The sequence below is a fragment of the Schistocerca cancellata genome, chromosome 1, assembly GCF_023864275.1.
Source record: "Schistocerca cancellata isolate TAMUIC-IGC-003103 chromosome 1, iqSchCanc2.1, whole genome shotgun sequence".
In the NCBI taxonomy this organism is placed as follows: Eukaryota; Metazoa; Arthropoda; class Insecta; order Orthoptera; family Acrididae; genus Schistocerca; species Schistocerca cancellata.
The window spans coordinates 1,171,847,159-1,171,872,125 of record NC_064626.1 but is presented as its reverse complement, the minus strand read 5'-3'; the positions used below and the strand labels follow the sequence as shown (position 1 = coordinate 1,171,872,125).

The following is a 24,967-nucleotide window of genomic DNA, read 5'->3' as shown; positions in this document are numbered from 1 at the left end:
ATATGGCTAAGTACTGGGCTAACATTCATAGAACAATACTTCAGTATTCTGCTAGATACCCCGTCATATCCATGAGAGTTCTTGGTCTTTAGTGATTTAATTATTAACTCAATCTCCCTCTTGTCAGTATCATGGAGGAGCATTTCAGGTAACAGTCTCGGAACACTTTTTTCTAAGAACGCTATATGATTCCCTGTTAGGACTAGGTTTCTGTTTAGTTCACCTGCTATATTCAGAAAGTGATTATTAAATACTGTACATATATGCTACTTATCAGTAACACGGACATTCCCACTACACACTGATTCTATAACCTCGACCTGTCTCTGCAGACCAGCCACTTCCTTTATGACTGACCATATGGTTTTAATTTTATCCTGAGACTTAGCTATTCTATCTGCATACCACATACTTTTTGCCTTCCTAATAACATTTTTAAGCACCTTACAATACTGTTTGTAATGGGCTGCTGCATTTAGATTTTGACTGTTTCTAACGTTTTGATATAATTGCCACTTTGTTCTACAAGACATTCTTATCCCTCTAGTCAGCCACCCAGGCTGCCTGTTTGTGCTAGTAACCTGTTTCGAACGTTCTAACGGAAAGCAACTTTCAAAGAGCACGAGAAAAGTCTTGAGAAAAGCATTTTATTTATCGTCTACTGTATCAGCGCTATAAACATCTTGCCACTCTTGTTCCTTGATAAGGTTTACAAAGGTCTCTACAGCAACTGGATAAGCTTTCCTAAACAGCTGATGACTATATTTAACACGTGTGCAGCACAAAAATCTTTTAGAGTTAAAATTTGTGCATCATGATCTGAAAGGCCATTCACCTTTTTGCTAACAGAATGCCCTTCTAGTAATGAGGAATAAAAAAATGTTGTCTATGGTTGTTCTACTGTTCCCTTGCACTCTCGTTGGAAAGAATACGGTTTGCATAAGATTATATGAATTAAGGAGGTCTACCAGCATCCTCTTCCTTGCACAATCACTTATACAATTAATATTGAAGTCACCACATATAACTAACATTTGTATTTCCTATAAAGTGAACCAAGAACCTCCTCTAGCTTTAGCAAAAATGTTGTGAAATCAGAGTCTGGGGATCTATAAATAACAACAGTTAGAAGTTTAACTCCGTTAAATTTAACCACACCTGCACAACATTCAAACACCTTTTTCAGTGCGGTACTTTGAAACATCAATTGACTCAAATGGGATGCCGTTTTTCACATACATGGCTACTCCCCCACACCGCAAAGAGCTCCTCGAAAATCTGCCAGCCAACCTGTACCCTTGTAAAGGAAGCCTCTGCATTATCTCCTTATTTAAGAAGTGTTCAGATATACCAATAATTTCAGAGTCAACATCTATAAGCAGTTCACTATCTTTATCTCTAATACCTTGTATATTTTGATGAAATATACTAATTCCCTCATTACTCGGATACCTAAGCTTTGTCAAAAGTGGTTCCTTTGTTAGATAGACTTCCCATAAGCAGGAATACCTATCAGTTGACTTCAATCTAAAAAAAGGTGCAGCTCTAACACCCACTACTGCAGGAATTTTCCCATGAGTGATCCCACCAACCCCACCTATGCTGTCACCTATAAGCTTTGCCAACCTCCCCTTCCCATACCTGTTGAGGTGCAGGCCATGTCTAGTGAAACCCGTCCTGCTGATAGACTCCACCCATGCCTTCTGCCATCAGCGCACCCCCAAGTCTCAAGTTATTACGCCTGACGGCTGTATTAAGATGAGGCCGATCGTGATGTTGAAACAGTTCCACGAAATGCACATTCGTGTTGCCAGTCTGAGTGGCTATCTTTTCCAGGTCACCATCTATGTCATACTCCCCATCCCTATCAATACTATTACCAGCCCCACCCACAATCACTACCTGATCCTCTTTAGTAAAATCCCTACATAACCCCCCTATGTTAACAGTCACCTGAGCCAATCCTGCATTAGGCTTCACAATGCTGGTGACCTGGTTCTCACTCCCAAGCACTTCCTGCAACTGCTGGCCTACACCTCTGCCATGAGAACACTTAACAGCAGAACCTTCTTCTTCCTCTTCGACTTTACAACTGTTCTAGCCACCATAACTACTGAGGTCTGCTGCATACTTCCTATATCTACAGCTACTAGAGATTCCTCTCCACTAAACTCTGATAGTTGGTCATATCTATTATAAACACCAATAGTAAAACTATCTGAAAATCTTCTTCTCCTAACAGATCTCTTGCCAACAGCCAGTTCCCATTCCCCAACCCCTTTCTCCCTCCTCATCCTATCTAGCTCCTCCTGTGCGTTTTTCAACTGCACCTGAAGGGCACAGATCTTACGCTCCTGCTCCTCTATCAACTTACTCTTGCTACATAACCTGCAGTTCCAGGAGAGGATCTCACCAGAATTCCCACTGGCTTCCCCACTGCATTCCCCCCAGTGAAAATACTTCGAACAAGTCTCACACCGCAATCCACTACTCACGAACCTACGGCAAAGCCCACACTTCCCACTCATGGTAAAATTTTCCTTTTTCTAAGTTCCGCTACTCTAATAAGAAGATGTTAAAAACCTGACTACAATAATCACAAACTTACTCTACCAGGGAAGTAACTACTGTTATTAACAGTATTAATAAACAACAAATGTGAATATAACAAAAGCCTAATACAGAAAGAGAATCAAACGTCTAATGACACAGTAACGAAGCTGAAAACAGTTCCCAAAAGGTTCTTCTGAAAATACACTCCTGGAAATGGAAAAAAGAACACATTGACACCGGTGTGTCAGACCCACCATACTTGCTCCGGACACTGCGAGAGGGCTGTACAAGCAATGATCACACGCACGGCACAGCGGACACACCAGGAACCGCGGTGTTGGCCGTCGAATGGCGCTAGCTGCGCAGCATTTGTGCACCGCCGCCGTCAGTGTCAGCCAGTTTGCCGTGGCATACGGAGCTCCATCGCAGTCTTTAACACTGGTAGCATGCCGCGACAGCGTGGACGTGAACCGTATGTGCAGTTGTCGGACTTTGAGCGAAGGTTTATAGTGGGCATGCGGGAGGCCGGGTGGAAGTACCGCCGAATTGCTCAACACGTGGGGCGTGAGGTCTCCACAGTACATCGACGTTGTCGCCAGTGGTCGGCGGAAGGTGCACGTGCCCGTCGACCTGGGACCGGACCGCAGCGACGCACGGATGCACGCCAAGACCGTAGGATCCTACGCAGTGCCGTAGGGGACCGCACCGCCACTTCCCAGCAAATTAGGGACACTGTTGCTCCTGGGGTATCGGCGAGGACCATTCGCAACCGTCTCCATGAAGCTGGGCTACGGTCCCGCACACCGTTAGGCCGTCTTCCGCTCACGCCCCAACATCATGCAGCCCGCCTCCAGTGGTGTCGCGACAGGCGTGAATGGAGGGACGAATGGAGACGTGTCGTCTTCAGCGATGAGAGTCGCTTCTGCCTTGGTGCCAATGATGGTCGTATGCGTGTTTGGCGCCGTGCAGGTGAACGCCACAATCAGGACTGCATACGACCGAGGCACACAGGGCCAACACCCGGCATCATGGTGTGGGGAGCGATCTCCTACACTGGCCGTACACCACTGGTGATCGTCGAGGGGACACTGAATAGTGCACGGTACATCCAAACCGTCATCGAACCCATCGTTCTACCATTCCTAGACCGGCAAGGGAACTTTCTGTTCCAACAGGACAATGCACGTCCGCATGTATCCCGTGCCACCCAACGTGCTCTAGAAGGTGTAAGTCAACTACCCTGGCCAGCAAGATCTCCGGATCTGTCCCCCATTGAGCATGTTTGGGACTGGATGAAGCGTCGTCTCACGCGGTCTGCACGTCCAGCACGAACGCTGGTCCAACTGAGGCGCCAGGTGGAAATGGCATGGCAAGCCGTTCCACAGGACTACATCCAGCATCTCTACGATCGTCTCCATGGGAGAGTAGCAGCCTGCATTGCTGCGAAAGGTGGATATACACTGTACTAGTGCCGACATTGTGCATGCTCTTTTGCCTGTGTCTATGTGCCTGTGGTTCTGTCAGTGTGATCATGTGATGTATCTGACCCCAGGAATGTGTCAATAAAGTTTCCCCTTCCTGGGACAATGAATTCACGGTGTTCTTATTTCAATTTCCAGGAGTGTATTTCACCAGAAAACACAAAAAACTCCGGTTGAAGACTACTAAAGTTCCTAAATAAACCACTATACACAAACTATTAATTAGTACTTAGCTTTCGATGCGCCGCTACAGCTGCAACTGGTCAGCGCGGAATGTAAACACAGGTAAGAGGTTACGTTGCTCGATACGAAACACTCACAAATATCAGGTCACAAGACAAGAAACGCAGAGGTGAATGAAGAAACCACTAATAAGTTACTTATATAGTAAATATTATCACAAAAACCGATAGTTCCTGTTTCTCTGTATCTCCTCCATATCCGAACAACATCGCTCTGGTTCATTCCGAGCCGCCTGGACACTTCTCTTATTGAGAGCCCTACCTAGCACAAGGTGACAACGCGGACGCGATCAAATCGCGGTACTGATCGTCTAGGCATGGTTGAACTACAGAAAACATGAGCCGTGTACCTCCTTCCTGGTGGAATGACTGAAAGTGATCGGACCCCCTCCGTCTAATAAGCGGTGCTCATGCATGGTTGTTTACATATTTGGGCAGCTTTAGTGTCATCTCTCAACACTCAAAGGAAGTGTGTCTGTGATATAATATCCACAGTCAACGTCTGTCTTCAGCAGTTCTCGGAACCGGGGTGATGCAAAACTTTTTTTTATGTGTGTAAATACGAGTGTTAATCAATCTAAGTTAGTGTACAATACTCAGTACTCACGTTTATTAGTTTCATTTAGCCTCAATGCATTGAAGGTAGTAGTTTTTATACTTTTTATTAGGTCATTTTTGGCGTGTACGTAAACGTTTGTTTGCATTATAAATATGAGGGATAATCAGTCTAAGTTAGTGTACAATACCCAGTATTCACGTTTATTAGTGTCATTTAGAGTCGATACATTGAAGGTAGCCGTTTTTGTACGTTTTATTAAGAAAACTGATACTGTCAGTGAATTCTAACCTCACTTGTATACGTTTGACTAGCGCAATCTGCGAGCGTTTACAGTTCAGCAAACATAAAATACATGGTAAATTAGTGTTACACTACAATATATGAGCAAATCATTGTTATAATACAATATCTGAGCCCTTCTTACATACTGTCAGTGAATTCTAACCTCACTTGTATACGTTTGACTAGCGCAATCTGCGAGCGTTTACATTTCAGCAAACATAAAATACATGGTAAATTAGTGTTACACTACAATATATGAGCAAATCATTGTTATAGTACAATATCTGAGCCCTTCTTACATACGCTTTAGTTAGCAGAAAGCCGTCTGCTTCAATTCCTTAGCTTGTTGTGTACTTTAGTGATCGTGTACCGTAAGCCCATCGGTTCCTATAAAGTAGAGTTCGTATTTGTGCTTTACATTCTCAACTCTTATAGTTAGCTCAATGTTTTGTTTTGTACCTTCATCCGTTAGTATACAATATTCAGTATTTACTTTTATTATGTCATTTAGACTCGATAAATTGAAGATAGATGTTTTTATAGTTTTGTTTCGTCATTTTCTCATGTACGTAAACGTTTGTTTGCATTATAAATACGAGGGATAATCAGTAGGTGTAGCTTACCGTAGGCTACTGTTTAATTCTTTAATAATATTCGCTAGGTAGCCCCTAGCAGATTACTGTAGGTCACTGTTTATTTTTCTTTAGTATTCTCTACACACTCCTAGCAGGAAAAGAAAACACCAGATCTAGCTTCTACCATACATTTTTATTGTTATTCATTGTTGAGTGTTCTTTCCGCCAACTAGAGTGTAGCTGTTAACCTTGTGTGACAATAAGTTTCCTTAACTTTCTTATAGTAAATCACATATTAGCTAAATGGATAGGGACTGTGTCTGTTGTGTGTGGATGCAGGAGGAGTAGGCCACAGTCCAAACGCAGCTGGAAGCTTTGCTGGCCACATTCAACAGGCTCCAGAGTGCCATCTTGAGGTGCAGTGGGGATGGGGTGCCTGGGGCAGTCTCTTCTGCTGTACTAGATGTGCAGGGGGGGGGGGGGGAGAAGTGTCACAGGTCTCTGTCACTGAGCCGACCTCAGTTGCAACTGAGCCGGCTGGCCCACTCTCACCTCAGTGTGGGTGGCGTACTGTGTCGAGGTTTCGTGCCTCAAGGAGAAGGCTGCATGGGAGATGCAGGATTCTGCCAAATACCATGCACTTTGCTAACAGATTCAGTGTGCTATCTGATGCTGGGAGGGAGGCTGAGCACGATCAGAATGCACCTTCTGCCAGAATAGTGGCCACTCCTTCAGCAAGATCCAGGCAGGCACGTGGGGGCAGGGGTTTGTTAGTTATTGGGAGCTCCAGTGTTAGGCGGGTCATGGAGCCACTCAAGAAGACAGCGGCTAGGGCGGGGAAGAAGTCCAATACTCACTCGGTGTGCTAGCTGGGGGTCTTGTCCGGAATGTGGAAAAGGATCTTCCGGCGGCTATCGAGCGTGCGGGGTGCAGCCAGCTGCACATGTCGGCACCAACGATGCCTGTCGTCGGGGTTCCGAGGAAATCCTTGGATCCTTTCGACGGCTGGCTAAATTGGCGAAGGCGCCTTCATCTCTCGAGGAGTGGAAGCCAAGCTGACGATTTGCAGCATCGTACCCAGGGTGGACCGAGGTCCTCTGGTTTGGAGTCGAGTGGAGAATCTAAAACAGAAGCTACGTCGACTCTGTGACTAAAATGGTTGTAGATTCCTCGACCTACGCTATGGGGTGGAAGGCTGTAGGACGCCTCTCAATAGATCGGGGGTGCACTACATACAGGAAGCAGCTACATGGGTAGGACAGTACTGGTGGCGTACACGTGTGGGTTTTTTTTTTTTTAGATTAGGTTCTTCCACTCGGGAAACAAACCGTTGGCCTGAAAAATTTCCAATTCATGTCACTGTCACTGATGTGGGTGTGCCAACTGTAAAAATTGTTAATTCGCCTAAGCAGGTCATTCAAAAGGATTTAAATATCCTAAATCTCATGTTAGTAAATTGTCGAAGTGTCTGTAGCAACAACCCCTAGTTACTCTCCGAAATAAACAGTAGTAACGCCAATGTTGTATTAGGTACCGAAAGCTGGTTGAAACCAGACATAAATAGCAGTTAAAATATGAACTCGGATTGGACAATGTTTAGAAAGGATAGGACTGATGCTAAGGGGGGGTGGGGGGGTGTTCATTGCAGATAAAAGCTGTTTAACCGCAGTTGAGATCGATACTGGGTCGGACTGTGAAATAGTCTGGATAAAGCTGTCAATCAGACAAGGAGTGACCATCGTATTAGGATGTTTTTACAGACCACCAGTAACCGCAACAAACGTCGCAAAACCTTTCAGGGAAAGTCTTTAGTCCATAGGAAATAAATATCCAAGTTATCCATTAGTTATAGGCGGAGATATTAATCTGGCGCCAATTGACTGGGGAAAATACACGTTTATCACAGCGGGCAGAAGCAAAGACACGTGTGAAGTTATTCTAGGAGCGCTCTCAACATACAACCTTGAGCAACTGGTTACAAAACCAACTCGAAGGTATTAGCGACCATAATATCGTTGTGGCTTCTATGTCAGTGGAAGTTGCAAAAAATCCAAAGAAACAGCGCAGAGTTTTCTTGTTTGGGAAAGCAAATAAAAATGTCATTAATGAATGTCTTCATGGACAGCTCCAAGCATTCACCGAGGGGCACGAAGATATTGAGCATCTTTGGTCGAAATTTAAAGGTATTGTCCACCTCGTGCTAGAGAAATATGTGCCTAGCAAAAATATAGGGAAGAGAAAGGATCCACATTGGTTTAGCAGACATATTAGGAAGTTGCTGAGAAAGCAGAGAATTTTGCACAGTCGTTTTAAACGTAGTCACTGCCCCTCTGAAAAACAGAAATTATGCGAAATGAAAGCAGTTATCAAAATGCCAATGAGAGACTCTTTTAACAAATTTTAAAGCTATATTTTATCTGTAGATTTTAAAAATAACCCCAAAAAATTTTGGCTGTACCTAAAGTCTATGAACGCTACAAATAATTCAATACCTTCTCTTGCTAACAGTACGGGTAAAACAACGGTTGATGATAAACAGAAGGCCGAAATTCTAAACCTAGCTTTCAAAAACTCGTTTACGGTAGAGGACTGCAGCACCATTCCCCCTTTCAATTATCGAACAAACGCAAGGCTGGCTGACATAGTGTTTAGTGTATCTGAGATTGTAAAACAGTTAAGATCCTTAGACGCCAGGAAGGCATCTGGCCCAGACGGTATCTCCTTAAGATTTTAAGTTGACTATGCTACAAGTACAGGACCATTCTTACGCATCATCTATCGGAGATCATTGGAACAGCGGAAAGTTCCACGGGACTGGAAGAAGGCCCAGGTCATAGCAACCTATGAAAAGGTTAGAAAATCGGATGCACAAAATTACCGGCCAATTTCACTGACATCGATTTGTTGTAGAATGATGGAACATATTTTGTGTTCAGACATAATGACCTTTCTAGACTCTCAGAAGATCATCTGTAGAAACCAGCACGGTTTTAGGAAACAGCGGTCATTGTTTGACACAGCTGGCCTTCTTTGTGCATGATATACGACAGGCTCTAGATACCGGCTCCCAGGTTGATGTCCTATTCCTCGACTTTCGAAAGGCGTTCGACTCAGTTCCACACTGTCACTTGCTCCAAAAAGTGCTCGCTTACGATCTATCTAGTGACAAGTGCGGTTGAATAGAAAGTATTCTAACAGACAGAGAGCAGTATGTCGTCCTGAATGGGGAGACTTCAACAGAAACAAGCGTAATAGGTCCGTTGCTTTTTACGATTTACATAAACGATCTGGTTGATGGTATTGACAGCGGCATTAGACTGTTTGCCGATGATGCTGTAGTGTACAGGATAGTATCACACGGAATTGTGTACAAATCAATGAGGATCTGCAGAAAATACATGCTTGCTGTAATGACTGGCAGTTATCACTCAATATTAGTAAGTGTAACCTACTGCTTAAAACAAAGCGAAAATCCCCATTAATGTACGAGTACAAAATAAAAGCCCAGTCTTTGGAAGCGGTAACATCCGTCAATTATCTGGGTGTGACTATTCGAAATGATCTGAAATGGAACGATCATTTGGATTGAAGAGTTTTTAGCAAACAGAACACAGCATGTTGTTCTCAATGGAGAGACATCTACAGACGTTAAAGTAACCTCTGGCGTGCCACAGGGGAGTGTTATGGGACCATTGCTTTTCACAATATATATAAATGACCTAGTAGATAGTGTCGGAAGTTCCATGCGGCTTTTCGCGGATGATGCTGTAGTATACAGAGAAGTTGCAGCATTAGAAAATTGTAGCGAAATGCAGGAAGATCTGCAGCGGATAGGCACTTGGTGCAGGGAGTGGCAACTGACCCTTAACATACACAAATGTAATGTATTGCGAATACATAGAAAGAAGGATCCTTTATTGTATGATTATATGATAGCGGAGCAAACACTGGTAGCAGTTACTTCTGTAAAATATCTGGGAGTATGCGTGCGGAACGATTTGAAGTGGAATGATCATATAAAATTAATTGTTGGTAAGGCGGGTACCAGGTTGAGATTCATTGGGAGAGTCCTTAGAAAATGTAGTCCATCAACAAAGGAGGTGGCTTACAAAACACTCGTTCGACCTATACTTGAGTATTGCTCATCAGTGTGGGATCCGTACCAGATCGGGTTGACGGAGGAGATAGAGAAGATCCAAAGAAGAGCGGCGCGTTTCGTCACAGGGTTATTTGGTAACCGTGATAGCGTTACGGAGATGTTTAACAAACTCAAGTGGCAGACTCTGCAAGAGAGGCGCTCTGCATCGCGGTGTAGCTTGCTCGCCCGGTTTCGAGAGGGTGCGTTTCTGGATGAGGTATCGAATATATTGCTTCCCCCTACTTATACCTCCCGAGGAGATCACGAATGTAAAATTAGAGAGATTAGAGCGCGCACAGAGGCTTTCAGACAGTCGTTCTTCCCGCGAACCATACGCGACTGGAACAGGAAAGGGAGATAATGACAGTGGCACGTAAAGTGCCCTCCGCCACACACCGTTGGGTGGCTTGCGGAGTATAAATGTAGATGTAGATGTAGATGTAGATCAGATTAGACAAGTAACGGGTAAGGCGAACTCTAGATTGCGGTTTATTGGTAGAATCCTGAAGCGATGCAGTCCTTCAACAAAGGAAATTGCTTACAATACTTTGGTTTGTCCAGTCTTAGAGTATTTTTCGTCTGTATGGGACCCTTACCAGCTGGGTCTGATTCAAGAGATTTAGAAGGTCCAAAGAAGAGCGGCAAGATTCGTGAGTGGTAAATTTAGTCATCGCGAGAGCGTTACAGATCTCATAGAAAGTTTGAAGTGGGACACACTTGAAGATAGACGGAAGGGGCTGCTCAACAAATTCCAAAATCCGATCTTCACCGAGGTTGTAGAGCATATATAATTACCACCAACTTTCAAATCGCGCAATGACCACCATTCGAAGATAAGGGAAGTTAGAGCTCTTACTAAGGCATTCAGACAGTCGCTTTTCCCCCGCGCGATCCTCTAGTGGAACTTTGGCGCGAATAGTGCCCTCCGCCACACACCGCTTGGTGGCTAGCACAGTGCCGTGTCGTCACTAAGTGATTCCCCAGTCTCCTCGACTCTGCTTACATACTTTCCCTTCCTCTGCTTACATACTTCCCTAACTGTTCATGGACGCGCAACGCCCCTAGCCGGTATACATTTGGTGAGTAATCATCGAGTAAAACTGTAGTGATATCATGTGTTCCCCAAGGAAGCGTCCTGGGACCTCTGCTGTTCCTGATCTATATAAATGACCTGGGTGACAATCTGAGCAGTTCTCTTAGGTTCTTCGCAGATGATCCTGTAATTTACCGTCTAGTAAGGTCATCCGAAGACCAGTATCAGTTGCAAAGCGATTTAGAAAAGATTGCTGTATGGTGTGGCAGGTGGCAGTTGACGCTAAATAACGAAAAGTGTGAGGTGATCCACATGAGTTCCAAAAGAAATCCGTTGGAATTCGATTACTCGATAAATAGTACAATTCTCAAGGTTGTCAGTTCAACTAAGTACCTGGGTGTAACAATTACGAACAACTTCAGTTGGAAAGACCACATAGATAATATTGTGGGGAAGGCGAGCCAAAGGTTGCGTTTCATTGGCAGGACACTTAGAAGATGCAACAAGTCCACTAAAGAGACAGCTTACACTACACTCGTTCGTCCTCTGTTAGAATATTGCTGAGCGGTGTGGGATCCTTACCAGGTGGTATTGACGGAGGACATCGAAAAGATGCAAAAAAGGGCAGCTCGTTTTGTATTACCACGTAATAGGGGAGAGAGTGTGGCAGATATGATACGCGAGTTGACATGGAAGTCATTAAAGCAAAGACGTTTTTCGTCGCGGCGAGATCTATTTACGAAATTTCAGTCACCAACTTTCTCTTCCGAATGCGAAAATATTTTGTTGAGCCCAACCTACATAGGTAGGAATGATCATCAAAATAAAATAAGAGAAATCAGAGCTCGAACAGAAAGGTCTAGATGTTCGTTTTTCCCGCGCGCTGTTCGGGAGTGGAATGGTAGAGAGATAGTATGATAGTGGTTCGATGAACCCTCTGCCAAACACTTAAAAGTGAATTGCAGAGTAGTCATGTAGATGTAGATGATGAATCGTCATAATGTTTCGCATGTTGATATGGTCGTAATACTGAGACTCTACAGCCTAGTAAGGGATTAACCTTGAAATGGCTTCGCTATTGGTTGCTCAGAGCGGCCCTGCAGATCGGCAGAAGCTTTGAGTGAGGACTGACTGTGTGTTCCGCAGAGCTGTGGGCGCTGGTGAACAACGCGGGGGTGTCGGACGTGGGGGAGGCGGAGCTGGTGCCCCTGGAGGCGTTCGAGCGCACGCTGGCCGTCAACACAGTGGGCGTGGTGCGCGTCACGCAGGCCTGTCTGCCACTCATCCGGCAGGCCAAGGGCCGCATCGTCACCGTCGCCAGTCCCCTGGGTACGTAAACAGCACCACCAAGGAATGCAACAGCACAGTAACTGCTGCGAGCTCGTAGCGTAGCGCCACTAAAGGGTCTAACATTGTTTTGCATCCCAGCACTATGAGGCCTCGATCTGACCCAACCAACCCATTGCGAATGACTGCTGTGGTCATCAGTCCCCTAGAACTTAGAACTACTTAAACCTAACTAACCTAAGGACATCACATACATCCATGCCCGAGGCAGGATTCGAACCTGCGACAGTAGCAGTCGCGCGGTTCCACACTGAAGCGCCTAGAACCGCTCGGCCACCGCGGTCGGCCATCCTCCTCCACTCTCTCTGTCCATCTCATCATCATTGCCTATATCCTCTTAGCACCTCTCTCTGTCCATCTCCTCCTTCTGCCTCACTATCTGTTCATCTTCTCCTCCTCTTTCTCTGTCCAGCTCATTCTCATTCTCCCCTTCTCTCTATACACCTCCTCTCCCCCTCCCCCGCCCCCTTGACTGCTCAGCTATGTCCATCCACAGACGTACTCCCTGCAAGATATGCTGATATTACCGACACAACACACCTCCTCCCTTGTCCATCTCTCCATCTCTTCCTCTCCACTCTTTCTATCCATTTACTCTGTCTGCCCCTCCATCTGAGCCTCTTCCACGTTCTGTCTGTCCATCTCCTCTTCCCCTCTAACCTGTCTACCTCATTCTCTCCCCCTCTCTCATTATCCATCTCCTCTCCTCCCCCTCCATCTGCTCAGTTGTCCATATCAGCATGTGCAGCACCTGTAAGGCATGCCAATACTACTCACACAACATGCCTGTCATGGGGGGCAGCCTATATTTCAGAGATACGAAAACTTTTCTTGACCATATCCCTGCTCCTATGCGAGTTCAGTTCTGACACAGGCAGTGCTGTTTCTGATTCTCTTATAACGAGCAGTAAGTGTACCAAATTTTGTTGAAATCGATTCAGTGTTTTAGGAGGAGATGCTGGACACATACTCACGCCCACACACAAGAACATACACACATCCTTAGGATTTAATATTTTTTATGCCAGACATTCGCTGGTCTTACTCCCAGCTGGCCAGATTGATTGTGCACATTTTGTGTTACCTATTTTCTTGATTTTTCTGTCACTCGACGCCAGCAGATCGCGGCACATGACAAAAGCACCACCCTGTCGCCAAGTCAGTAGTTCGTAATTACGTTAAAGTGATTTGTTTCGAAATCTGCTGGGTATGGTTTTTTAGTAAGGAGCATTCACGGTGTTACACAGTTCCTACCGCAGGTTTATAGGTGTTGTAGACGGGAGTTGGTAAATAAAGTTTTCATAATGGAACCGATCATTGGAAATGTACCGTTTGGTGATTGGATATAAACCCTGATCATTTTCAAATCTCCTGCTGCACACTACGCAGACAAAGGGGACAATGAGCCCTGACCTGTGTGCTCTGCAGGACTTCATGGTATGGCTAATGTTTCGCATACACAAAGTCGGATTCTCTTCTTCGTGTCAAAGGACGTCCTCTTCAGAGTCGAGAGTTCGGCGCGTCCGTGATGCAACAAAATCAACTCTCCTAGTAGCCTAAGTACCAGTTTCTCGCAGTCGTTGTAGTCGCAAGAAAATGGTGTGTGACATCATAATTACAACAAGGACGGACGAAGGCGCCCTCTTCTCGGTATGTGTGTGTACTGTGAAACGGGGAAGTTCAAAGTGATCCGATGTTCACATTGATTTTATGTACAAACAGGACCGTTTCCGGTCTTCGATTCCTTACCAAAAGTTGTATACTAACTTGGGAACCGCACCTACTTGTCATGTCCGATTCTCTTCAAATTTATGGTATATACAGCGCTAGGTCAGATATGTAAGTGACAGAGATGGGAGTTCCAGGTGGCCCGGGTTCGAGGAGGCGTGAACTAATTTCGTTACCGTAGTTTCCTGGCTACGTTTAGGGCAACGGAAAGTGTGATCAAAGGGTCATGGGGTCGAGTCGTCCTGTGGAAACATATTTATGTTTAAATTCCTGCGATACGTATGCTGCAAATAAACTTCAATAATGTTCAGTATATTGTATTTTTAATGTTTTCATAAAATGATTCAAAAGGAAAGATGAACGATAAGTTGGGATTGCACATAAATTTTCAGGAAAGGATTGTACACGAGAACTTGGTATATAAAATCAGATATTTTTATTACTTTACAGTTGATGGCATACAAGTGCTTGGGTGATATCGTAAAACTAGGGGTGTAATAACTTTCTCGGCATCTTGGATCCGTTATAAAAGCGGCATTACATTGTTGTTTTAAAGTTGCTGTAGAAAAACAAACTTGGGTTACGTTCATAAAAGGTTCTCTCTCATAGCACAGCTAAGCAGCAAACCACGCGTAACGCATTATTTTTCCATATATTGGCAACGATAACTGGTGATGTACAGTGGAATGTATTTTGATCCAGTTTTCTGGGTAAGTGATGTCTTTTTTTCTGTAAATGAGATAAGAGCAGTTTTGAAGCGTTTTGCTCGTACTATTTATCTGACTATAAAAATAGACAATGCAGTTTTGTTCTAGCAAAGAACCAGTCAATGCACAGCAACAATCCTTCTTCAACTTGAAAAATCTCGTAGTATAATTGAGTTTTTGTTTCTCCTTCCCACGACTCAATTAATACAAGAATTTTTTTCTCCTGCAAGTAGGGCCTGAGTACATCGTCAATAAGCCTTTGTATGGGGTTGTTCTAAGTTTTCCACTTTGACGCATACTCGTCCATCATATTTTGAATCCTCTGTCCATATGGGACAGTATCTCTTGCAGTCATATGTAGACTGTTAGCAATAATTTTCCAGAAAGCTTTATAACATATTGCAGCATAGACGAGAGAGCTATGTTGTTCATATCACGTCATCTCACGAGAACGTTTTTTGCCCTCGATGGTCTAGGGTTCGGTTATAAGTCAAATGGTACGGTACCCAAGCAAGGGAGCATACGAATGTAAATATTTTATTATACATGACGTTAAAAAGAGCATTTAGATTGACATCGACGAATGAGAATTCGCAACGTACCTGTTTGTTGGACATTTTAATTAGAAGACCGTCTGCAAAAGTTATTGGCAGATTCCTCGTGTGTGCTGTAAGTAAAATCCTTTCTTGGAAATTTATTTGCAATCTCAAATTTTCTGTGCCTTCCCTTTTCATACATTTATAGAAAATATGAATAAATACAATATATAAGCATTATTTTGGTTCATTTGCAGTGAAAATCACAAAAAAGTTTCGGGATTGGAATTCGCTCCCAAAACCTTCGGATTACCGTTCTGCACCCTTTCCTCAGCGCCGCCGCTGCCTGGAAACTCCGATGACATAAATGGCTCATGTCTCGCCGGACTCGAGCCAAAAATGCTATTTTCCCCAATGCTTGGCCATCTGAAGCTACCGCTTCTTTCATTTGCGCAATCTTCTATAAATCTGAACGAAATCGGTGATGACATGCAGGCGCGGTCTCCCTTCAATTCTACATCTACATCAACATCTACGTCATACTCCGCAAGCTACCTACCATTGTGTGATGGAGGGAAGTTCTGATTATACTAACTGACCCCTTCCTCCCTGTTCCACTCGCGAGTGGCGTGTAGGAAGAACATTGTCGGTAAGCCTTTGTATTAGCTCCAATATCTCGGATTTTCTGTCCTTGGTCACTTCGCGAGATGTAGGCGGAGGGAGTAATATGTTGTCTGACTCTTCCCGGTAAGCGCTCTCTCGAAATTTCAGTAGCAACCCCCCCCCCAATGATGCTCGACGCCTCTCTTGTAGCTTCTGCCACACTGGAGTTTGTTTTTGTTGAACATCTCTGTAAAGTTCCGTCGCGGACTAAACGATCTTGTGACAAAACGCGCCTCTCTTCTTTGGATCTTCTATATTTCTGTCAGTCATATCTGGTAAGGATCCCGGACTGATGAAAAATACTCAAGGATCGATCGAACAAGCACCTTGTAAGTCACTTCCTTCGTGAATGAGCTGCATATGATTCATCCTTCAATACCTCTGTCATCTACTTTTCCTACTTTTATTTTTATATGGTCATTCCACTCAAAGTCACTCGGGATAGTTTCTCGTAGATATTTTACGGCTGTTTGTCATCAATAGTGTAAGTTGCATAGGTGTTCATTTCTTTTCCTATGCATAAGCTTCATATTAAAATTACTTTACGTTCAGGGCCCTTGTGAGAGCCTGCACAATTCATTAATCCTCTACAGGTCATTCTGCAAATCGATCCTCTCTACAACCCGTAGAAGCCTGTAACAGGAATTGTGAAACACCCCGTGTAGTACATGAAATGTATTCACAGTTGGAAACAGGAACAACCATCCGATATAAATGGTAGTGACGACAGTGAAAATTTATGCAAGACTCGGACTCGAAATCGGATTTCCCGTTTTATGCTATTGGTCGTCTTAATCGCTTGGGCTATCCGTGCACAACTTACGGTCTTTAGTTGTTCCTGCTCAATAACATGTACTCGTATACACATTACGTGATTCCCGTACAAGGGAGGAAATTTTAATTGAAAGTCGCTGCCTGGTATCGCCGAATAAATACGACGTTGCAGTACCTGTGCATGTTCGAGGGAATTGCATCGTCCTTCTTTTCCGTCTGAAAGAAATTTATTTTATTCAAACTGAGAATATGTTGAAGAACTCTGCAGCAAACCGATGTTAACCCTGAGTTACTATCAATATTTTTGACTATCACGATTATTAGTATCTCCGTTAACTTTGATTCAATTGTTCATGGTAATTGTTTTATATACATTCATTTCAATTCGTTTACAACCGCTTTAACCTAAATATGAGGTATAAGAAACCCAGAAACTCATAAAAACATATTTATTTTAATGTCTACATTTTTTTTTCAATTCTCAATGCAGAGGTAATTTTAAAGTATCAAATTTGTCATTTTAGTAGTAACTCTTCTTTTTTGCTTCATCTGCCTGCCCTAGTTGATTAAGGTCCAAATTAATCTCTGAAAGGGGAAATGTAATTTTTAATACATAGTAAAGAAATAAACAGCCATTACTTTATACTTAACAAAAATTTCAATTTCTAAGGTATTATTGTTCGTAATAAAGTTACTCTTTGTTGCATTGTACACATAATTTCTTCTGCTGAGAGTGGTTTTCGCAGACAGATTTGTTGTATCTTGAACAAGTCTCCGACACTTTTTTGTCATTTATTTCTTGAGCAAAAGTTACATCTTTAGCGCTTTTTAGGTCCACGTGGGTTTGATGGTTGGAACGGCTCTTCCAAACGAAGTGCTGAACTAATTAATGTTTTCAGACGTGTTGATAGAATTCATACGGTAGTACGTTGTTTCGTGTGCTTTTCAGTTAGAGTTGTTGACAGGTCTTTCATAAATTGACAGCGTGACACCTTTCTGTTAGGAATAGAGTAATGCCATATTACGTAACTGTTAACAATAGCAATATCCATTACAGCCTACCACATGGTTAGTGGCCACCTTTTACATCTCCTTCCACATTTATAGAGAGCACACTTCTGATCAAGAACATCCGCGCCCCCCTTTGTAGATTCGTAAAATAGAATAATATCAGGTTTACCACTCACCTGATCAATGCGCTTTTCATGATGCATTGATGATAGCATGACTACTGATTTACTTTTCTTGGGGACGTATCAGCACATTGTTAAGCCCTTTGTGAAACAAAATTTTGTATGTTCCACTTCATATGATTTGTTGGGCAAGAATTCTGCCAGAATTTCACATATCTGTTTTCGAAGTGTACCGACGTATGTCAGGCTAATCTTTAGTGACACACTAGCCAGTTCTACAGAGGTGGACAAGTTCTCTCCACTTACGTTTCTGTTTGTCTTAACAATAGGCTGAACCAGCTTAAGAACAGATTGTATTGAGATTCTTAGTTTTGATGGATTTGGCGTTGTCGCCTTCCCTGAATAAAATAGATGCGTTTAGCAGATGGTGGGATTTTGCACAACACAAATACATAATTTTTAACCCATTTTTTGTGGTTTGTTTTTTAGATATGCTCTAGATGAACAGATTACACGAAAACCTACTAGTATTTCATCAACTGTTGCAAATTGTGAGCAGCTCTAATTTGCTGCGGAATTGGATGGAAACTTGTTAAGCAATTCAGAAATAGCTGCCAACTTGTCACTTGATTGTTTTCTTTGTTCTCTTGTTGCTCGACTATCAAATCTGATAACAGACAGAAGAAAAAGAAACCGTTCCTGGGACATTGTTGCTCTAAATATTGGTCTTCCTGTTAGCTCCGTAGCAAAAACCGGGTCTGCCCTCTCATGATTAGATTTACAAGCACCTGTGAGATAAATAAATCCGGAAAAAGCTCGCGTTTCTTCTGGAGACACATGATCAACAATAGTCGCAGTCACACCGTAACTTACACTCACTTTAGGAATTTGTGCGTTTGTGTGACCTACTCTAGTATTTAGCATATCATCTGTAGTAAGCAGAGACCATGCTTCAAATGGAATAGAAGGCTTACATTCCCGAGCAGGTCGAATCAATCCCGGTAATTGATCAATAATATTAGATTTTCTCGTTCTAGAACTACTGGAAAGGTTACGCGACCATTTGAACCTGTTTTTCCCATAGTAGTAACTACCGTAATCATTTTCCGAGATTTCGTCTTCTGAGACATCCAAATCAGAAATTATTGTGTGTTCATTGTGAGCACTGTGTTTACTTTCACAATCACTTATATCGGAAGCATGCCCCTGGCTTCGTTCTTCTTCTGCATATGCATTTTCTGTGTTATCTAAATAGTCCGCCGTCATAACATGTCCGTCGATGCGAATAGATTCACTACTCATTGTAAAATAACACACACAACTCAGAAAACCCAATGGGATATTCAGAAATAATGTGCACGTAAGTACTATCCTGCGGTCTTCAGTGACCCCAAAATCCAATTACTCTGTAACAAACAATGTCACGACTTGCACTAACGGGTTTCCTTGAAAACAATTGACTTCTAAGAGAATACATACAATCTTTAGCACAAGAGCGGCGTCATTACAGAAATAAATAAGATAATGTTTACGCTGTGGTCAAAAATAACCCCACGATAGTAACTGTGGGTTAAGCTAATTAAGAAGCCAATGTCGTTTGGCACTGTCTCTAAAACCGAATTTGGATTCCATTCGGACCTGGCGACTTGTTTTCAACTCTTTCAGCTACTTGACTATACCAGGGAAGCCTATAACTATGTCATCCATACGGGAGTCTTGTAACGCCAAATCGACGGTATGTCCGATCCACAGTCTGAACGATTTCTTAAACGCGAAATTTAAAGCTTCGGATTTCCTTTCGCTGTTTTCTACAGCCACGCTAGGCTGGTCGACGAGCGACTGGATAGACGCCTTCAACAAGCTTACCTGGGACCAGAATTTTCTCGGGTTCTCAGCAAGACCTTTTCCCATCGTATGACGGTGAATATTGTTGTATGCTCAGCACATCGATCTTTTTCCAGACGCACAAATTTCTGCTAACTTTTGCCTGTCGTCATTTGTGCGCCCTTTTTTGAACCTGGAGTGCAACAGTTTCTCCGTGCGGGGGAATTTTCCGAATTTATTTATTAAACCACGGTGGGAATTGTCCATCATAAATCAACATGTTGTTGTTGTTGTTGTTGTGGTCTTCAGTCCTGAGACTGGTTTGATGCAGCTCTCCATTCTACTCTATCCTGTGCAAGCTTCTTCATCTCCCGGTACCTACTGCAATCCACACCCTTCTGAATCTGCTTAGTGTATTCATCTCTTGTTCTCCCTCTACGATTTTTACCCTCCACGCTGCCACCCAACGCTAAATTTGTGATTCCTTGATGCCTCAGAACATGTCCCACCAACCGGTCCCCTCTTCTTGTCAAGCTGTGCCACAAACTCCTCTTCTCCCCAATTCTATTCAATACCTCAAATGGCTCTGAGCACTATGGGGCTTAAGTTCTGAGGTCATCAGTCCCCTAGAACTTCGAACTACATAAACCTAACTAACCTAACGACATCACACACATTCATGCCCGAAGCAGGATTCGAACCTGCGACCGTAGCGGTCGCGCGGTTCCAGACTGTAGCGCCTAGAACCGTTCGGTCACTCCGGCCGGGTCTATTTAATACCTCCTCATTAGTTATGTGATCTACCCATCTAATCTTCAGCATTCTTCTGTAGCACCACATTTCGAAAGCTTCTATTCTCTTCTTGTCTAAACTATTTATCGTCCATGTTTCATTTCCATACATGGCTGCACTCCATACAAATACTTTCAGAAACGACTTGCTGACACTTAAATCTATACTCGATGTTAACAAATTCCTCTTCTTCAGAAACGCTTTCCTTGCCATTGCCAATCTACATTTTATATCCTCTCTACTTCGACCATCATCAGTTATTTTTCTCCCCAAATAGCAAAACTCCTTTACTACTTTAAGAGTCTCATTTCCTAATCTAATACCCTCAGCATTACCCGACTTAATTCGACTTCGTTCCATTATAGTCATTTTGATTTTGCTGATGTTCATCTTATATCCTCCTTTCAAGACACTGTCCATTCCGTTTAACTGCTCTTCCAAGTCCTTTGCTGTCTCTGATAGATTTACATTGTCATCGCCGTACCTCAAAGTTTTTATTTCTTCTCCGTGGATTTTAATACCTACTCCGAATTTTTATTTTGTTTCCTTTACTGCTTGCTCAATATACAGATTGAATAACATCGGGGTCAGGCTACAACCCTGTCTCACTCCCTTCCCAACCGCTGCTTCCCTTTCATGCCCCTAGACTCTTATAGCTGCCATCTGGTTTCCGCACAAATTGTAAATAGCCTTTCTCTCCCTATATTTTACCCCTGCCACCTTCAGAATTTGAAAGAGAGTATTCCAGTCAATATTGTCAAAAGCTTTCTCGAAGTCTACAAATGCTATAAACGTAGGTTTGCCTTTCCTTAATCTTTCTTCTAAGATAAGTCGTAAGGTCAGTATTGCCTCACGTGTTCCAGTGTTTCTACGGAATCCAAACTGATCCTCCCCGAGGTCGGCTTCTATTAGTTTTTCCATCCGTCTGTAAAGAATTCGTGTTATTATTCTGTAGCTGTGACTTATTAAACTGATAGTGCTGTTATTTTCACATCAGTCAACACCTGCTTTCTTTGGGATTGGAATTATTATATTATTCTTGAAGTCTGAGGGTATTTCGCCTGTCTCATACATCTTTCTCACCAAATGGTAGAGTTTTGTCAGGACTGGCTCTCCCAAGGCCGTCAGTAGTTCTAATGGAATGTTGTCTACTCCCGGGGCCTTGTTTCGACTCAGGACTTTCGGTGCTCTGTCAAACTCTTCACGCAGTATCGTGTCTCTCATTTCATCTTCATCTGCATCCTCTTCCATTTCCATAGTATTGTCCTCGAGAACATCGCCCTTGTATTGACCCTGTATATAATCCATCCACCTTTCTGCTTTCCCTTCTTTGCTTAGGACTGGGTTTCCATCTGAGCTCTTGACATTCATACAAGTGGTTCTCTTCTCTCCAAAGGTCTCTTTAATTTTCCTGTAGGCAGTATCTATCTTACCCCTAGCCATCCCTGCTTAGCCATTTTGCACTTCCTGTCGATCTTACTCAGCACATACACTGGTGTCCAAAATTAAAGCAACGAAAGGGAAAATTTGCAAGGTTGCATTTATTTTGTCACAAAACAGTATAAACAGGTGATAATAAAGCAGAAACAATGTAAAGAATGAAGAACGTAAACAACTGCAACATGCATAGTGGCAGACAAAAATGTTATTTGTTTTTCTCAACCTAACATATTTGCACATGCATTCCGACAACTGGTTAATGTGTTCAGTATGGAGTGTGCCCGCCTCTGGCAGAAATACAGGCCTGACAACGACGGGACATGCTGTGGATCATGTAATAAGTCTTATGTCAAGGCAGTAACGCCCATTCTCCCTGCAGAGCTGCTCGCAAGTCTTCGAGAGTGGTTGGTGGATGCTGACGCAACGCAGCCTGTCTCCCAGGTGCTTCCCAGACATGGTCTATGGGATTCGAATAGGCAGAGCGAGCAGGCCACGCCATGCGTGCAATAACATCCTCTCGCAAGAAAACATCAGCCACCTGTGCTCTATGAGATCGGGTCATTATCGTCCATCACTACGAATTCTGAGCCCACAGCACCTCGCAACAACCGCACATGGGTCCCAAGATCTCGTCGCGATACCTGACCGCAGCTAAACCTTGCCGATTCACCTGTTCAATTCCATGATGAGGTATTTGAGTGGTCAGCATAATCTATGCCAACATCGTTAGGGATCCTCCTCGATATCGGTCTTTCTCTACAATTTTCGGGTCCAGAAATCGCGTTCCACGCTCCCCCCCAGATGCGAATCTGCGTGAATCACTCTCTAGACCAATTCGGGACCCATCTGTGAAAAGAAGATTGGCCCACTGTTCGACTGTCCAGGTGGCAAGCTGACGATTCCACTCTAGATTTTCCATTCTGTGAAGACATGTCAGAGGTGCACATACAACAATCTCGACAATAAAGGCCACTCTGCCGAAGCTTTCTGTACATCGTTTGCCTCGATACAACACGTCCAGTGGATGCTGCGAGGTCAGATGTCAGTTTCTGTGCAGTACTAAAGCGGTACTGTCGCGCTCTTACATCTAAATAACGGTCCTCCCTTTCTGATGAATCATGCGGTCGGCCCTGCCCTGGTCTTCGGACTACAGCTTCGGTCTCTATGAACCGTCACCACACCCGAGAAGCAACAGAACCATCGGGCCACATCAGTTTTTGACTGGCTGCTTCCATTCTTCCTATGACCCTTCACCGTAGAGAGTCTGGTAAGTGTCCTGTCTGTACCGTACTGCACTGTTTATGACTATGTAGACAGCGATTGTGGTTGTGGGGCTACCCGGCAAAAACTAACCCGTTTGATAGGTGGCATCGTTGTCCGTCAACGAGAATGCCATCTTGCGTGCTATATCGAGAATTAGACAATGGATAGGGAAGTAGCAGTTTATTGCATCAATTTTGGACACCAGAATACTTCCCCAGAGCTCGATTTACAATCAGTTTAAACTTGCCCCATAATTCCTCTACACTCATCATATTGGAGATAAGTGGTGTCAATTCATTCCCTAAGTGGAATGCCAACAACTACTTATCTGCTCTTTCTAGCAAAAATACTCTCCTAGCGTTCTTTCTGGATTTATTAACTTTAGTACCCAGCGTCACTGTGATTCCTGTCTCTATGCTGACACTGTCGTTTAGGTCAGGTTAGTTTGTAGTATGTAGCGAAATATTTTCATTTCCAATTTCGTCACAGTATCACCTGCAAACAGGGCTGATTCTCTCTCTTCGGATTCGAATAAAATGCCACATCATTAAGGGGAGGTTTACTATCTTTAGCCCGGAAAAAGCATGTTCTTTGAGAATTTTTTCTCGGGATGTGTTATAGATATCGATATCAAAATATGTCAAAATGTTTATTGGTATCTCCTCTACAAAACTGGAATTTTTTCGACCGCAAATGTCGAAGAGCAGTGGCGGAAGTGCCGTCGGAACGAAATAAAATCTCGATGTAGACTTCCACGCACGGTATGTCACAGGTTAGCCAGCTCGACTGAAATCAAAATTCAGTTGACGTTAACGAAGTATATGAAATTCTTTAGGAGTTGTACCTCGCTTAAGTTATTTTGACCATAGGAAACAAAATGGCGTCCATTTGAAAAAATACGTTTTTTTATCGATTTTTCGAATTCGCCGGCCAAGTAAAAATATTTATAGTTGATGGATCGGAATAAAAGTAGTCCAACTCCTAGACAATTCAGTTAGCGTTTTCGGAAACAAAGAATCATGCCAATCGGTTCAGTAGATTTGAAGTTACCATGAAAAAAGTCATTTCGAGGAAAACATGTTTGAAGTTTTGACTACATATAAATACAATATTATGCAACGTACGTTCAATCTGCTATTCCGGGTCCATAAACTACTCCTTCCTCTTCCTCATAGAGGGCGTTCTGCTCGATCTGGGCCATCCTGCGCTGCTCCAGAGCCGCTCGTACGGCCGGTGACAAATGGTTTTCGGCCGCTTGAGTCAGGTGGTCGTCCGAATGCTTGGCGAACTGCGTCGAATAGAGCCCCCGGTGACGTCCATCGTTGTCATGGTCTTCAGAATTGCTGAATACCCTTCGTTGAAGCTGCTCACTGCCAGGAAAGTCGCAATCTCCACAGTCTTCGCACCAGAATGCAAATGCTTGGGGGCTAACTTCCAAACGCACGCGTTCAAACTTTCATTTGAATGTTGTTTGTTTCCTCCCAAGCACCGGTACAATAACTCGTCCTCCGAAAGAAAAAAAACTGGTGCGTGAAAAAGATCAATTTAAGGCAGGTGCATTTTTTTGTTCAACCTCGAATAACAAACTTTTCCGTTCCGTATTCGGAAAAACCGTTTCAGGGGTGGATTCTAAACACTTTTATGGATACAAATATGCAATTTAAAAAAATTGATTTTTTGAATCAAAATATAGTAAACCACCCTTTAATTTAAGAACGTACGAGATACAAATATGCAATTTAAAAAAATTGATTTTTTGAATCAAAATATAGTAAACCACCCTTTAATTTAAGAACGTACGAGTACATTGGACCATTTATCGAACCCTGTAGGACTGCCATTGCAAAATCTCCCCCCTGCAGTTGATATGCCGTCTCTCTTTGTTTTACTCGGACAA

At 43.3% G+C, this 24,967-nt stretch overlaps 1 protein-coding gene across 2 annotated transcripts in view; it reads left to right on the top strand.

The window, feature by feature from the left end:
• LOC126163413 (short-chain dehydrogenase/reductase family 9C member 7-like) overlaps positions 1–24,967 on the top strand; it is a 159,321-nt gene that overhangs the window by 77,788 nt on the left and 56,566 nt on the right. Inside the window, exon 4 of one of the 2 annotated variants that reach the window (XM_049920174.1) lies at positions 12,010–12,192. The exons of the other annotated variant lie outside the window; for it this stretch is intronic. Within the exon in view, the coding sequence (XP_049776131.1) occupies positions 12,010–12,192 (183 nt within the window). The remainder of the gene's footprint in view (positions 1–12,009; positions 12,193–24,967) is intronic. 2 annotated transcript variants of the gene reach the window in all.